This window comes from Salvelinus sp. IW2-2015, unplaced genomic scaffold, assembly GCF_002910315.2.
Source record: "Salvelinus sp. IW2-2015 unplaced genomic scaffold, ASM291031v2 Un_scaffold2259, whole genome shotgun sequence".
NCBI lineage: Eukaryota > Metazoa > Chordata > Actinopteri > Salmoniformes > Salmonidae > Salvelinus > Salvelinus sp. IW2-2015.
In genome coordinates this window covers 232,240-247,214 of record NW_019943588.1, presented here as the reverse complement: position 1 = coordinate 247,214, position 14,975 = coordinate 232,240, and the positions used below count along the sequence as shown (strand labels likewise).

General features: G+C 44.6%; 1 protein-coding gene and 6 non-coding genes across 7 annotated transcripts; 3 read left to right on the top strand and 4 right to left on the bottom strand.

The window, feature by feature from the left end:
• Window positions 1-2,767: 2,767 nt before the first annotated feature.
• On the top strand, window positions 2,768-6,292 carry LOC139025098 (uncharacterized). Its single transcript, XM_070440137.1, has 5 exons — window positions 2,768-2,887; window positions 3,626-3,649; window positions 5,084-5,428; window positions 5,648-5,907; window positions 6,040-6,292. The coding sequence occupies exons 1-5, from the start codon at window positions 2,768-2,770 to the stop codon at window positions 6,290-6,292; spliced, it is 1,002 nt and encodes a 333-aa protein (XP_070296238.1).
• A 1,455-nt stretch (window positions 6,293-7,747) lies between these two features.
• Window positions 7,748-7,852, bottom strand: LOC112073433 (U6 spliceosomal RNA). The gene has a single exon (XR_002894533.1). It is a non-coding gene; the product is annotated as a U6 spliceosomal RNA (small nuclear RNA).
• Window positions 7,853-8,704: 852 nt separating this feature from the next.
• On the bottom strand, window positions 8,705-8,813 carry LOC112073430 (U6 spliceosomal RNA). The gene has a single exon (XR_002894530.1). It is a non-coding gene; the product is annotated as a U6 spliceosomal RNA (small nuclear RNA).
• Window positions 8,814-9,660: 847 nt separating this feature from the next.
• Window positions 9,661-9,770, bottom strand: LOC112073429 (U6 spliceosomal RNA). The gene has a single exon (XR_002894529.1). It is a non-coding gene; the product is annotated as a U6 spliceosomal RNA (small nuclear RNA).
• Window positions 9,771-10,606: 836 nt separating this feature from the next.
• On the bottom strand, window positions 10,607-10,712 carry LOC112073432 (U6 spliceosomal RNA). Its single transcript, XR_002894532.1, has one exon. It is a non-coding gene; the product is annotated as a U6 spliceosomal RNA (small nuclear RNA).
• Window positions 10,713-11,959: 1,247 nt separating this feature from the next.
• On the top strand, window positions 11,960-12,065 carry LOC112073431 (U6 spliceosomal RNA). The gene has a single exon (XR_002894531.1). It is a non-coding gene; the product is annotated as a U6 spliceosomal RNA (small nuclear RNA).
• An 855-nt stretch (window positions 12,066-12,920) lies between these two features.
• Window positions 12,921-13,027, top strand: LOC112073428 (U6 spliceosomal RNA). The gene has a single exon (XR_002894528.1). It is a non-coding gene; the product is annotated as a U6 spliceosomal RNA (small nuclear RNA).
• The last annotated feature ends 1,948 nt before the right edge of the window (window positions 13,028-14,975 follow it).

Genomic DNA, 14,975 nt, shown 5'->3' with positions numbered 1-14,975 from the left:
CTTTTGGAAAAGTGTTTATTTCTGTATTTCCATGTTGCAACTTGCTTACAAACTGTCCACAGTGTTTCCTGATCCGATGTTATTCTTCGTGCCTTGATGACATTTTACATTTAACAGACTTGCGTTCTGACTTCCAAGCTTGTGTCAGTCACTCGGTCGTCCCAGCCTCAGACTCTTACGATGATAAGAACACCGTATCTCAGTGATACACTCCGAACGGGTGCAAATAGAAGGGAAGAGACGAAGTGCACCGGTATTCACACGGCATCCACCTAGAATTCCACAACACTATGAGGACCGCCGTTTGGACCCAGAGTGCAATCTGCTAACTCGTGCGAGCGCATGAATTTAGAACGCTTTAAGTCCTGGTGCACCTTTGACCGCTTGGAGATGATTAGGTGCGGGATCACCACCGGGGTGTTTATTTCTGGCATACGAGAGCTTTAAGTCTCATAGCTCACCCATCGACAGCCTAGTGAGTGTAGAGCCTTTGTTCTCAATTGAATTTGTAAAGGATGGTTTAACTCTTTTGGCTCTGGATAAGTTAATTGGTTTCCCGGTTTGGGGCTTGGTAATATTTTCCAAGCCAGGGGGAATAAGGGCCCTTTGGTCGGCATCGGGGAAGTATACACAGTGGGACACGTCGTCAAGGACCGTGTATGAGGCTACGGGTTGCAGACAAGGATTAAGGTAAATGGGGGTGCCAAAGTGCGTGTCTCTTTGTGTTTTTCTAATGTTCATGTCCAGCTAGGTGTTTTTATACACTAATCAGTTTATTTAAGTCTAGAAAATGTTACTACTACATTGACTGTAATCACACAGAATATTGTTCAGCGAGATGAGGACCGCAGACAACCACCGTTATCACTGGGAGTGCGATGGCCGCCTTGATTGATTACATTCAGCGCAGAGACCAAGGAGGGGGGTAGCTGCTGTGGCCTAGGCCCAGCCGCAGCAGCCAGCACCACCCCGGCGAGCACCACCTCGGCGCCCAAGAGTGCAGTTTCGTAAGTTGTACATTTATCAATTCTTAAAGGAAAATATATTCCTACTTTGTTTCACACAGTTGGAAAATAGATGGTGATTATTTTGAGACTCCATGTTCGATTTCACTCTCAAAAGCCTCTTGGTCTCTGCATCCGTTGGGTTCCTGTCAAGAAGTGCGCTTCCATTCTCACACCCAGGTGAACTAGCAGGTGTGAAGAAAGGTCATGGCTTACCTCAAGCCTCAGTTCAAAGGTGAGTGCTAGTTACACATGTAAATTAATTTGAACTTTTGGAAGAACATGAGATGTAGACTCCTAAAAATATCTATAACTCTCATTACAACACTGTGCCTAATAAGGGGGTCGATATTCACACATCGACCTATAGTTAGCAATGGGACTTGTCCCATCAGAATTTCTACGGCATGAAAAAGTGTTAATGCGGCAGGAAGCTGGTCAAATATGTACAAGCTGCTTTTGACTTATGACTACAACACACGTTATGTTTTTAACGTTCACATTTAATTGACAAAGCCACATGATAAAAAGTTATTTCAAGAGTTGATTTAAGGAGTTTTGGTTGGAAAATTGATTCTAAATTGTGTTTAAATTATATTTTCCGTGATCATGCAAGACCCAGGGAAAAGTGTTATTGTGGTTTATATAAGTCATTCTTGGATTTAGAGAATAGCTAAGTCACTGTCCTCGATGAAAAAACTTTATTAAAATAACGGTATTCTTGTCCCACTGTAGCTGTCCATCCTTGGTATTTGTTCAACCAGTATTCAATCAAACTTCTGTTATTTCCATTTATTATAATCACTAATTTCATTTGCAAATTGTTTCTTGTGTACATGACGTCCTAAATCACTGATGTGATATTCATTCTTGGCATGTTGGAATATGCGTGACTAACTTAATCTTACCGGTTATTCTTTTTACATTGTGTTAATTTATGTTTGCAGTATATTACATAGCGTAGGCGCATTATTTTTTATTTTTATATTTTTTTTTTTCTGGCATTCGTTCATTGCTGTTTTAACACTCTATTTATTGTTTGTCCACTGGTGTGGGCACAAATAGGCCGTAGCCTCATTACTGGGGCCAACCATTCGGTCCCTCGCATCTTGAAGGTTCCACTGGGACCCAAGTCCTTGGTTTTCCTTACCCCCGGTCCTGGGCTGGGGCCCCTGCATCTGCCCACCACCGAGCGGAAAAGAGGAGAATTTCCCCGCAGTGCCTTTCCTGCCTCAAGGCCCTGCCTCAGAAAGTTGCTGAGGTAAATTCTCAACTGTTAATTACTCCACATTGTTTACGATTAAGATAAAAAACTAAAATAAAAATTTTGGGGGGGGGGGAGACCCAAAAGATTTTAGTGAACAACAAAAGTTTTTTTGTCTTTGTCTCCTGTATACTCTCTCCCTGCCGTTTCTGAAACCTTATTCATCCCTTTCTCCCCCGGCCTCCATCACCTCTCCCCAGCTGCTGCTTCCAGAGAGTTGGCGTTTCATCTACTCTCTCACCAAGGAGCAAGCCAGCGGTGGAAATCGGCGGCCGATTTATATACGCTGTTCACCACAGGAACAGCAATTGGGAGGTCGACAACTTACCACTTTTTGAACCTTGGTCAGTGTTTGGACCGCCTCCCACCCCGGCCGAATTTCTACAATACAAGCCACCCCGCATTCCCACCTGACCACTTTGCATCGTGCTAAATGTTTCAGCTTTGTTATCCTTGTTTTGTATAGCCGAGTTACAGTTATATGGGCATACAAGTAGGCATGGCCCCAGTCTGGGTGGCAGAGGCACCCAGCAAGCCTGGGACTCAAACCTCCGGAGGGTCTTGGGACATCGACGCCTGGTATTCAATTGGCCAGCTGAGGTACCTGAATGGAAGTTCGGTGTTATAGAAAAGCGATTGTGTCCGGAGGTTGGCTCACATGGGACTTGTCAGTCAGCCTGGACGCTTCGGCAGATTTCTCTAAACATGAGTGTGAGCTGCTCTGGCTTTGGGCCAGGTTTCCAGCATATTGTACATATCAGTAAGTTTCACCAAGATTTAGGTTGTTTTGGTTAATAAAGTCCAATTTAATCGCGTGTCATTCATATGCTTTTTTATTCTCTCTCCATCGTCTGCTAAAGGCCTGGTCCTGTGACCTGACGGAGAGTTGTGAGAAGAAAATACTAGAGGAGTCAAAGGGTAGCTATCCACTTCTATGGAGGAACAGTACATCGTCAACAAGAAAACCACAAGCAAAGCTGTGTTGGAAAGTCCCAGCGAGTCCTGCTGCGAGCGTGTATACGGTATCGGGAAGTGCCCGAGCTAGTTTCTGCCTGACAGGACAGTGGGCGAGGCAAGTTTCGCTGGAGAAATCTACTCGATGATGCCCTGGTGCCCTCACCCGTCTGGCGACATGAACAGTCTACAGCACCTGACATATGCTAGTCTCAGCGGCTGGGAGAAGAGGTGAAGGCCAGGTCAACTCCATTTTGTGTGTCCCAATGCTTAAAGATGGACTCTACCCAAAAAGGGAGTTTTTCACATATGAAAGAAGAAAGTCGTGATCTGAAGTACTTTGTTTAACACTTAATATTTCAATAATGTCTTGACCTGTGTTCTTTTGTGTGTCTGTCTCCAGAGTGACCATAAAAAGTCTCGGCGGGTAACCTGCTGCCAAACAGCCGCCTGGGTTACCAAGTCGGCAACGAAGCAACGGGCAGGTCCTTAAGTGTCCTCACTGCCGTAGGCGAGGCCAGAAAATCCAACATGGCGGGTTGGGCTTCATAAGAGCGGTACCATGACTCTGCGGGGTTGGCGCCCCCAAGCTTCATGTACGTGGCCGAGTACTGACTGTCCCAGCTTACTGGTGTCAATAGACAGCTGCCTATATGTACCAAATGAGTGGGACCAGGCTTGGTGGTTCGGCTTGGATATCTGTGCTACCTTTGATTGCCGCAGGTTCGCGGCAGGTTGTCACCACTGAGTGCCACACCATCATTACGGTACCCTCAATTCGCGGCAAGGAGCATGTCCTAGCGCTGCATCTTTGAGTGAGTGATGCAGGTAAGATGTGTATCCGCCGACTGCTTGGGAGGCCAAGAGGTCTTGCGCTGGAGAGAGGCACGGGATGTGTTCGCCTCAACCGAGGCGGAGGTTTCGTGGCTGATCGGGCAGAAAGGAGATGGACTTTCACTTGTCGCGGCGTACGCGCGTGAGTCTGGCGGCGACCGAATGAGTCTTCTCTCTCTTGACTCTCTCTGGACCTTTCACAGCGAGAATGGGGTGGACACCCGATATAAGATGTACTGGGCTCCATATTTGCTTGGACTCCATCCGCCATTCCAGGCGATTTCTGGAAGAAGCAAGAAGGCGCCACCTTCCTCACTGTAATACCGGGACCCATATCCCGGTTGGTTACAAGCTTGTTACACAAACGAGAACCACATGTTATTTGGACGCTTGTTTTTTTTTTGTCTCTTTTTTAGAGAAAATTCAGGCCTGAGGGAGTGTTTAAGGGTGTAACACGTGGATTGCCATTTTCTGTATACGGCTTTGGGCGAGCACGGGCTCCACATCCGGGAAGGTTCAAAATCCACCCCACCTCAACCGTGGTTTTCATTCCCGGTAAATTGTCATTTGTTGTGCTTTAAAAGTAAGTGCTTTTCATTGGTAATGTTTTATGTAACAGCGAACGTTTTCCTCACATCCTAACATTATCGCATTGTTCTCTAGGTACCAGGGTGGCAAGATTTGGCAATTGGCAATTTCCCAAGGCATTCCTGTTGGATGGATCTGGTGTGAGTGTGGAATGGAGGGACCGTGCGCAGTCGCAGCAGTTGTATGCAGGGAAAGATACAGGCAGCCCTTGCTTCTCACTTACAGTTGGCCACCTGCAGACCTCCTTAACTGACCAGCAAAAGGGTTGCTGTGGCAAATGAACAGGTGAATGTGTATACTCAAGCCTAGGAGTTTAACACGGTGTAGAGTTCCTTAGTAACCCGCGATTGAAATGTACATAATCTTTTAATTACTCGCAATTAACACTCCCTACTTGCTTTTGCCTGATTGTTTTCTATTTTTTTGTTGCTTATAATAGGTGGAACGTCCTGGAGTGGAAGTACCTGTAACTCGTCAGGACTGGGACAGAAGAGTGCTGCAGGATGTCAGCGCGGACCCTGACCTTCCGGAAGAGGCAGCCGCCGTCGAGCAGCTCGACGAGGAGGACGAYGGCTTTCAGGAGGATGTGGACCCGACAYTCCACATCCCTCATGTCACACCWATGAGCGCCCCGTCCTCCAGCTCAGCGYCACCTCTGTCAGGGGAACCCGCTGACGCACCCAGGTCTGGGCCATCCAGTCCCACCGCCCCTGAAGACGGAAGCTCTCCTGAGGCATTTGATCGACACGGTTCTCCTCACCCTGACCACTCCTCTGATTCAGAGGTAATTATAATTAACCTTTTGTGTTGTTAAAAAGAAAAATGATATTGCAACCTCTTTTAAAGAAGGTTCATTTAGAAAGCTCACAACACAATATTTTATTTCTTTTATCCATCAGTGTGATTTTCAGTTTGTTACACAATGTAAAATAACATKTTTTTCCTCTGTAGTAACATCTTACGTGTTAACCCTAAATGTGTGACGTTGTCTCTTTATCTTCAGGGGGAGACTAAAGGCCCTGATGCAATGTCGGGCTGCCAGCATGTCCGCAGGCTTGCCAGGGCCTTGGTGGGGGTGAGGAACCGTCAGGGGCTGTCGGACCGTAGGGTAGACGGTCTGGTGGAGCTGTGGCTGGCGCTGCCAGACTTTGACAAGCAACGCTTGATCTACCCTGCCCGACACCAGGAGAGGATCGTTCAGGGGCGGTTCAAGGCAACGAAGGGGAAGTCGTCCATTGTCCCAGGAAAAGAATCTCTCCAACGGTATGTTGTTAGTCTTCATGTCCTCCACCTTACTATTATATTGGCTGCCTCTACATTAAATGCTTATAAAGGTTAATTGATGGCTATCATTATTTTTCCATGTTCTCTAATTATTTATCTCCTCTGTTTCAGTTGCCTTCTCGGACTCAACTCGGGCCCTGCAAATTGGCCGGGCACCAGCCGTTTGGTGGAGGCAATTTGCAGTCAGCTCTGCCAAATCCATCCCAGCGCCACGCAGTTTGCCGGCGTCAAGAAGAGCAGGTGGGCGCTCATTCTGGCAGACTACGTGGCCATCAGGGAGGCAGTGCTGAACAGCCCGAGGTTGATGACCCAGACCAACCTTCAGCTCTTTGAGCTGAATCAAAGGACCATCAGTCAATGGTAAGACATTAACTTATGGACACTTGTTACATAAAGCCATGTGAACTAATGACAATTTTGTGTGACAGCTTGTGTTTCTTTTCTCTCCCTGTTTCAGGTATCCCGGCGTCAGAAGGAGAGGGAGAGGATGGTGCTGCAGCAGGGAATGGGGCTCGCTGCTGCCCGCAGCGTCACCGCCCCAGCCCCTCCCTGCAGCCAAGCCCCTCCACTTCAAGCAGGAGGGAATCAGGCACCCTTCCCTTTCCTACGCCGCCCCCCTGTCCCACGCAGACCACCCAGCAAGGAGAGCCAACCCACGCGCCCATTCTGCCAGCCCACCTGGAGCAACAACCCCCGCACTTCCAGGCCCCTCCGAAGCCCAAGGACAACAGACGGGCTGCTCTTCACCTCCTCCAGTGCCAAGGACAACGGCTTGAAGGAGGAAGAGGATGGCGGAGGAAACACAGGAAGGGACAGCCGGGAAGAGAAGGCAAGTGAGCATACGTCTGCGCCAAATGCGGGTTGCCGAAGCGTAGGGAGACGGGGCACAGCCGCTTCGGCATCGCGACTTCTGCTCTGTTGCTGCGGGGGGTAAGACCGTGGCCCAGTGGCTGGGGAAATGAAGGCGCTAAGGGGAGAAGTGAAGGACACTGAGCCACTGGCTGGGTGGTCGGACGTTTTTGTTGTTGTAAATAGTTGTTGTAATAGTTCACCGTTTTCCTCTACTTGGACCGAGACCTTGAGCGCGGTGTAGAGGCTTGTGTGTGTTGAGGACCCTCAGAGCTATATTGTTTGGGAGTCTATAAGACTACTGGTAGGGTTACCCATGGTAGGCAGTTCTGAGGCGAGACACCAGACTAACATCGGTCCTTTGCCAAACAAAATGCACATGAACATTTTATTAACATAGTTCAATAAGAAGACTGTATAGCAAGACAGACAGACAGGATTGTGATGAACCTGTATAAAAAAAATATCAAAAAACGATAGACATTAAAATATACAAATCAAACATGATTTATCAATACATCTTCAAGTGAATTATGGTGTGTTAATTTGTGTAAAGAGATTGCTGACATTTAAGTGTTAATTTGTGTAAAGAAATTGCTGACATTTAATGTGTTAATTTGTGTAAAGACATTGATGACATTTAATGTGTTAATTTGTGTAAAGACATTGATGACATTTTTTAATGTTTATTGGATTTAATAATTTAATAAATATCTTCCATTTCATCCTGTTTATCATTAATTCCTATACTGGGCTTCTGTGTCTGTCATCACTGTTTAGATCTGGTGCTCAAAAGCACATGGCTACTTAATATGCATTGTTGACGTGTCCCCTGCCAACTCCTCCTCTCACGCAGCAAATCCCCCATTTCAACCCTCCTGCTTCGACAGAGGAAGAATGGGCAATATCCTCTCCCGGTCACTACTGGCCAATCTTCTCTGTTTGGTTCCAGTTTCTCGACGTGGTGAGGAAAATGAGGAGGCGCTTCACGGATTTGCGTGTCATCCTTTCGCAGGGGCCATGCTAATCTTCTCTGTATCGATCAATTCTAGTATAATGTGCTGCCGAAGAGCACAATACACCTAGGAGAGGCCCTCATATACTAGGACACACCCTCTGATGGTTCTGGTCATGGTTGGGGTCAAACAGGGTTCAACTGACTTTCAGACCCTCAAAAACCACCCCTAGAATATTGCTGTGATGTTTAAATTTTATTTGTCGATGTAGAACTTGAAAAAGAATTGACTTTTGATTTTTTAGAATGATCTCAGACTAAAATGTAGTTTAAAAACGAAGCCTTTTATGATTCACAGGGCTTCTGTGGTCTCTAACCCCTCACCTGCTGCCTTTTAGTTGCTCCTCCCCAAGTCTTTGTTCCCTCTGCCCGACCACTTCCCACCTTTCCCCGTTTTTCTGCAACATGGCCTGGCCAAAGATACGTATAACTAACTCCCCAATTATTAGAGGGAGAGAGAGAGAGTCTGAGTCTGACTTGTGATGTCTGTTTAAATGTTGTGACATTCAGTTTGTTATGTTTAATACAGCTGGATCTAAAATGTAAACCCTGTCTCTCTCTCCAATTCATTTGTATTATATTGAATAAAGTTGGACTCAGAGTGCAACTTGTCTCACTCGGCCAATTAATTTCTAAACTTTGAATAAAGTTGAACTCAGCTGCAACCGTGCCTAACTCCCAATTAATTTTCAAAATGTTGAATAAAGTTGGTCTCAGACTGCAACCTTGTCCTCACTCCCCAATTCAAATAAGGAACGCTTCATGAATTTGCGCGTCATCTCCACTGTAGACTGAGCTTCTCTCAGCCAGCAATTCCCTCCTCCTTAGACTGAGAAAAATGGGCAATTTATTTCTTCTCCGGTCACTACCGGCCATCTTCTCTGTTTGGTTCCAGTTTTCTCGACGTGTGAGGAAAATGAGGAGCGCTTCACGCGATTTGGCGTGTCATCCTTTCGCAGGGGCCATGCTAATCTTCTCTGTATCGATCCAATTTTAGTATATGTGCTGCCGAAGCGAGCACAATACAAACCTAGGAGAGGCCTCTCATATATAGGACACAACCCTCTGATGGTTCTGGTCATGGTTGGGGTCAAACAGGGTTCAAACTGACCTTCAGACCCTCAAAAACCACCCCTAGATATTTTGCTGTGATGTTTTAAACTTTATTTGTCGATGTAGAACTTGAAAAGAATTGACTTTAGATTTTTTAAGAATGATCTCAGACTAAAATGTAGTTTAAAAACGAAGCCTTTTATGATTCACAGGGCTCTTGGTCTCTAACCCCTCACCTGCTGCTTTTAGTTGCTCTCCCAAGTCTTTGTTCCCCTGCCCCGACACTTCCCACCCTTCCCCCGTTTCTGCAACATGGCCTGGCCAAAGATACGTATAAACTAACTCCCCAATTATTAGAGGGAGAGAGAGAGAGTCTGAGTCTGACTTTGATGTCTGTTTAAATGTTGTGACATTCAAGTTTGTTATGTTTAATACAGCTGGACTAAAATGTAAACCCTGTCTCTCTTCCAATTCATTGTATATATTGAATAAAGTTGGACTCAGAGTGCAACCTTGTCTCACTCGCAATTATTTCTAAACTTTGAATAAAGTTGAACTCAGCCTGCAACCGTGCCTAACTCCCCAATTAATTTTCAAAATGTTGAATAAAGTTTGGTCTCAGACTGCAACCTTGTCTCACTCCCCAATTCAAAATAAGGAACGCTTCATGAATTTGCGCGTCATTCCACTGTAGACTGAGCTTCTCTCAGCCAGCAATTCCCTCCCTCCTTAGACTGGAGAAAAATGGGCAATTTTTTTTCTCCGGTCACTACCGGCCAATCTTCTCTGTTTGGTTCCAGTTCTCGACGTGTGAGGAAAATGAGGAGCGCTTCACGGATTTGCGTGTCATCTTTTCGCAGGGCCATGCTAATCTTCTCTGTATCGATCCAATTTTAGTATATGTGCTGCCGAAGCGAGACAATACAAACCTAGGAGAGGCCCTCATATATAGGACACAACCCTCTGATGGTTCTGGTCATGGTTGGGGTCAAACAGGGTTCAAACTGACCTTCAGACCTCAAAAACACCCCTAGAATATTGCTGGTGATGTTAACTTTATTTGTCGATGTAGAACTTGAAAAGAATTGACATTTAGATTTTTTAAGAATGATCTCAGACTAAAATGTAGTTTAAAAAACGAAGCCTTTTTATGATTCACAGGCTCTTGGTCTCTAACCCCTCACCTGCTGCTTTTAGTTCTCCTCCCCAAGTCTTTGTTCCCCTGCCCCGACCACTTCCCACCCTTCCCCCGTTTTCTGCACATGGCCTGGCCAAAGATACGTATAACTAACTCCCCAATTATTAGAGGGAGAGAGAGAGAGTCTGAGTCGACTTTGATGTCTGTTAAATGTTGTGACATTCAAGTTTGTTATGTTTAATACAGCTGGACTAAAATGTAAACCTGTCTCTCTCTCCAATTCATTTGTATATTTGAATAAAGTGGACTCAGAGTGCAAACCTTGTTCTCACTCGCCAATTAATTTCTAAACTTTGAATAAAGTTGAACTCAGCCTGCAACCGTGCATAACTCCCCAATTAATTTTCAAAATGTTGAATAAAGTTGGTCTCAGACTGCAACCTTGTCTCACTCCCATTCAAATAAAGGAACGCTTTCATGAATTTGCGCGTCATTCCACTGTAGACTGAGCTTCTCTCAGCCAGCAATTCCCCTCCTCCTAGACTAGAAATGGGCAATTTATTTCTTCTCCGGTCACTACCGCCAATCTTCTCTGTTTGTTCCAGTTTCTCGACGTGTGAGGAAAATGGGAGGAGCGCTTCACGGATTTGCGTGTCATCCTTTCGCAGGGCCATGCTAATCTTCTCTGTATCGATCCAATTTTAGTATATGTGCTGCCAAAGCGAGCACAATACAAACCTAGGAGAGGCCCTCATATATAGGACACAACCCCTCTGATGGTTCTGGTCATGGTTGGGTCAAACAGGGTTCAAACTGACCTTCAGACCCTCAAAACCACCCTGAATATTGCTGTGGTGTTTAAACTTTATTTGTCGATGTAGAACTTGAAAAAGAATTGACTTTAGATTTTTTAAGAATGATCTCAGACTAAAATGTAGTTTAAAACGAAGCCTTTTATGATTCACAGGGCTCTTGGTCTTAACCCTCTCACCTGCTGCTTTTAGTTGCTCCTCCCCAAGTCTTGTTGCCCTGCCCCGACCACTTCCCACCCTTCCCCCGTTTCTGCAACATGGCCTGGCCAAAATACGTATAACTAACTCCCCAATTATTAGAGGGAGAGAGAGAGAGTCTGAGTCTGACTTTGATGTCTGTTTAAATGTGTGACATTCAAGTTTGTTATGTTTAATACAGCTGACTAAAATGTAAACCCTGTCTCTCCTCTCCAATTCATTTGTATATATTGATAAAAGTTGTCTACAGTGAATGACGCGCAATTCATGAAGCGTTCCTATATTTTGAATTGGGGAGTGAGGCAAGGTTGCAGTCTGAGACAACTTTATTCAACATTTTGAAAATTAATTGTGGAGTTAGGCACGGTTGCAGGCTGAGTTCAACTTTATTCAAAGTTTAGAAATTAATTGGCGAGTGAGACAAGGTTGCACTCTGAGTCCAACTTTATTCAATATATACATATTGAATTGGAGAGAGAGACAGGGTTTACATTTAGTCCAGCTGTATTAAACATAACAACTTGAATGTCACAACATTTAAACAGACATCAAAGTCAGACTCAGACTCTCTCTCTCTCCCTCTAATAATTGGGGAGTTAGTTATACGTATCTTTGGCCAGGCCATGTTGCAGAAAACGGGGGAAGGGTGGGAAGTGGTCGGGCAGGGGAACAAAGACTTGGGAGGAGCAACTAAAAGCAGCAGTGAGGGGTTAGAGACCAAGAGCCCTGTGAATCATAAAGGCTTGTTTTAAACTACATTTTAGTCTGAGATCATTCTTAAAAAATCTAAAGTCAATTCTTTTTTTTCAAGTTCTACATCGACAATAAAGTTAAAACATCACAGCAATATTCTAGGGTGGTTTTGAGGGTCTGAAGGTCAGTTTGAACCCTGTTTGACCCCAACCATGAACCAGAACATCAGAGGGGTTGTGTCCTATATATGAGGGCCTCTCCTAGGTTTGTATTGTGCTCGCTTCGGCAGCACATATACTAAAATTGGATCGATACAGAGAAGATTAGCATGGCCCTGCGAAAGGATGACACGCAAATCCGTGAAGCGCTCCTCATTTTCCTTCACACGTCGAGAAACTGGAACCAAACAAGAGAAGATTGGCCGGTAGGGACCGGGGAGAAGAAATAATTGCCCATTTTTCTCAGTCTAAGGAGGAGGGGAATTGCTGGCTGAGAGAAGCTCAGTCTACAGTGGAATGACGCGCAAATTCATGAAGCGTTCCTTATTTTGAATTGGGGAGTGAGACAAGGTTGCAGTCTGAGACCCCATTTTATTCAACATTTTGAAAATTATTGGGGTTAGGCACGGTTGCAGGCTGAGTTCAACTTTATTCAAAGTTTAGAAATTAATTGGCGAGTGAGACAGGTTGCACTCTGAGTCCAACTTTATTCAATATATACAAATGAATGGGAGAGAGAGAACAGGGTTTTACATTTTAGTCCAGCTGTATTAAACATAACAAACTTGATGTCACAACATTTAAACAGACATCAAAGTCAGACTCAGACTCTCTCTCTCTCCCTCTAATAATTGGGGAGTTAGTTATACGTATCTTTGGCCAGGCCATGTTGCAGAAAACGGGGGAAGGGTGGGAAGTGGTCGGGGCAGGGGAACAAAGACTTGGGGAGGAGCAACTAAAAGCAGGCAGGTGAGGGGTTAGAGACCAAGAGCCCTGTGAATCATAAAAGGCTTCGTTTTTAAACTACATTTTAGTCTGAGATCATTCTTAAAAAATCTAAAGTCAATTCTTTTTCAAGTTCTACATCGAAAATAAAGTTTAAACATCACAGCAATATTCTAGGGGTGGTTTTTGAGGGTCTGAAGGTCAGTTTGAACCCTGTTTGACCCCAACCATGACCAGAACCATCAGAGGGGTTGTGTCCTATATATGAGGGCCTCTCCTAGGTTTGTATTGTGCTCGCTTCGGCAGCACATATACTAAAATTGGATCGATACAGAGAAGATTAGCATGGCCCCTGCGAAAGGATGACACGCAAATCCGTGAAGCGCTCCTCATTTTCCTCACACGTCGAGAAACTGGAACCAAACAGAGAAGATTGGCCGGTAGTGACCGGAGAAGAAAAAATTGCCCATTTTTCTCAGTCTAAGGAGGAGGGGAATTGCTGGCTGAGGAGAAGCTCAGTCTACAGTGGAATGACGCGCAAAATTCATGAAGCGTTCCTTATTTTGAATTGGGGAGTGAGACAAGGTTGCAGTCTGAGACCAACTTTATTCAACATTTTGAAAATTAATTGGGGAGTTAGGCACGGTTGCAGGCTGAGTTCAACTTTATTCAAAGTTTAGAAATTAATTGGCGAGTGAGCAAGGTTGCACTCTGAGTCCAACTTTATTCATATATACAAATGAATTGGAGAGAGAGACAGGGTTTACATTTTAGTCCAGCTGTATTAAACATAACAAACTTGAATGTTCACAACATTTAAACAGACATCAAAGTCAGAACTCAGACTCTCTCTCTCCCTCTAATAATTGGGGAGTTAGTTATACGTATCTTTGGCCAGGCCATGTTGCAGAAAACGGGGGGAAGGTGGGAAGGTCTGGGCAGGGAACAAAGACTTGGGGAGGAGCAACTAAAAGCAGCGGTGAGGGGTTAGAGACCAAGAGCCCTGTGAATGATAAAAGGCTTCGTTTTTAAACTACATTTTAGTCTGAGATCATTCTTAAAAAATCTAAAGTCAATTCTTTTTCAAGTTCTACTCGACAATAAAGTTTAAACATCATCAGCAATATTCTAGGGGTGGTTTTTGAGGGTCTGAAGGTCAGTTTGAACCCTGTTTGACCCCAACCATGACCAGAACCATCAGAGGGGTTGTGTGAGAAAGAGAGAGAGCGAGAGAGAGAGTGATTGATTGATATTGATTGATTGATTTTACAAAACTTAAACTTAAACATTCAACCTCCAATAATTGTAAGCCTGCCTGCCACACACACACTATACGATACATTTATTAAACCTAAGAATGAATATGAGTTTATGTCACACTTCCCCGGAGCTCTCTTATAGGACCAGTGCATAAATAATAATATAATAACTATCAATCATTTTGCACTTTATTTAACCATCTTACATATAAAACCTTATTTTTTCAGTTAATGAGAAGGGTATGCTTAAGGATGCAATATTGGGTTGTATTGGAGAGAGTTGCAGTCTTAAATCATTTTCCACACACAGTCTGTGTCTGTATTTAGTTTTCATGCCAGTGAGGGCCGAGAATTAACTCTCACATAGGTACGTGGTTGCAAAGGGCATCAGTGATCAGTGTCTTAAGAGAGCGATTTGCTGAGGCAGGATACTCTGAGCGCAGCCCAATCCAGAAATCTGGCAGTGGCTTCTTATTAAATAAAATTTTCACAGAACCGCTTGTTGCAATTTCGATGAGGCAATCTTGTTCAGATATTGGTAAATTGACTGGAGGCATGAAAGGGATAACAAATCCAGTTGTTTGTGTCATCTGTTTTGGGAAAGTACCTGTGTAATTGCGCACCCAACTCACTCAGGTTCTTCGCTATATCACATTTGACATTGTCCATAAGCTTGAGTTCATTTGCACTCAAAAATCATACAGTGATGGAAAGACTTGAGAAACTCCTCATCATGCAAGCGGTCCAAAAATGGAAAATTATGGTCAGTAAAGAACTTTAAGCTCGTCTCTCAATTTAAAAAAACATGTCAATACTTTGCCCCTTGATAACCAGCACCCTCCTGTATGTTGTAAAAGCGTTACATGGTCGCTGCCCATATCCTTGCACAGAAAATACACGAGATTTCAGGGACCTTGCTTCAACTAAGTTAACTATTTTCACTGTAGTGTCCAAAATGTCTTTCAAGCTGTCAGGCATTCCCTTGGCAGCAAGAGCCTCTCGTGGATGCTGCAGTGTACCCAGGTGGCCTAGGGAGCAACTGCTTGCACGCGTTACCACTCCACTATGTCTCCCTGTTATGGCTTT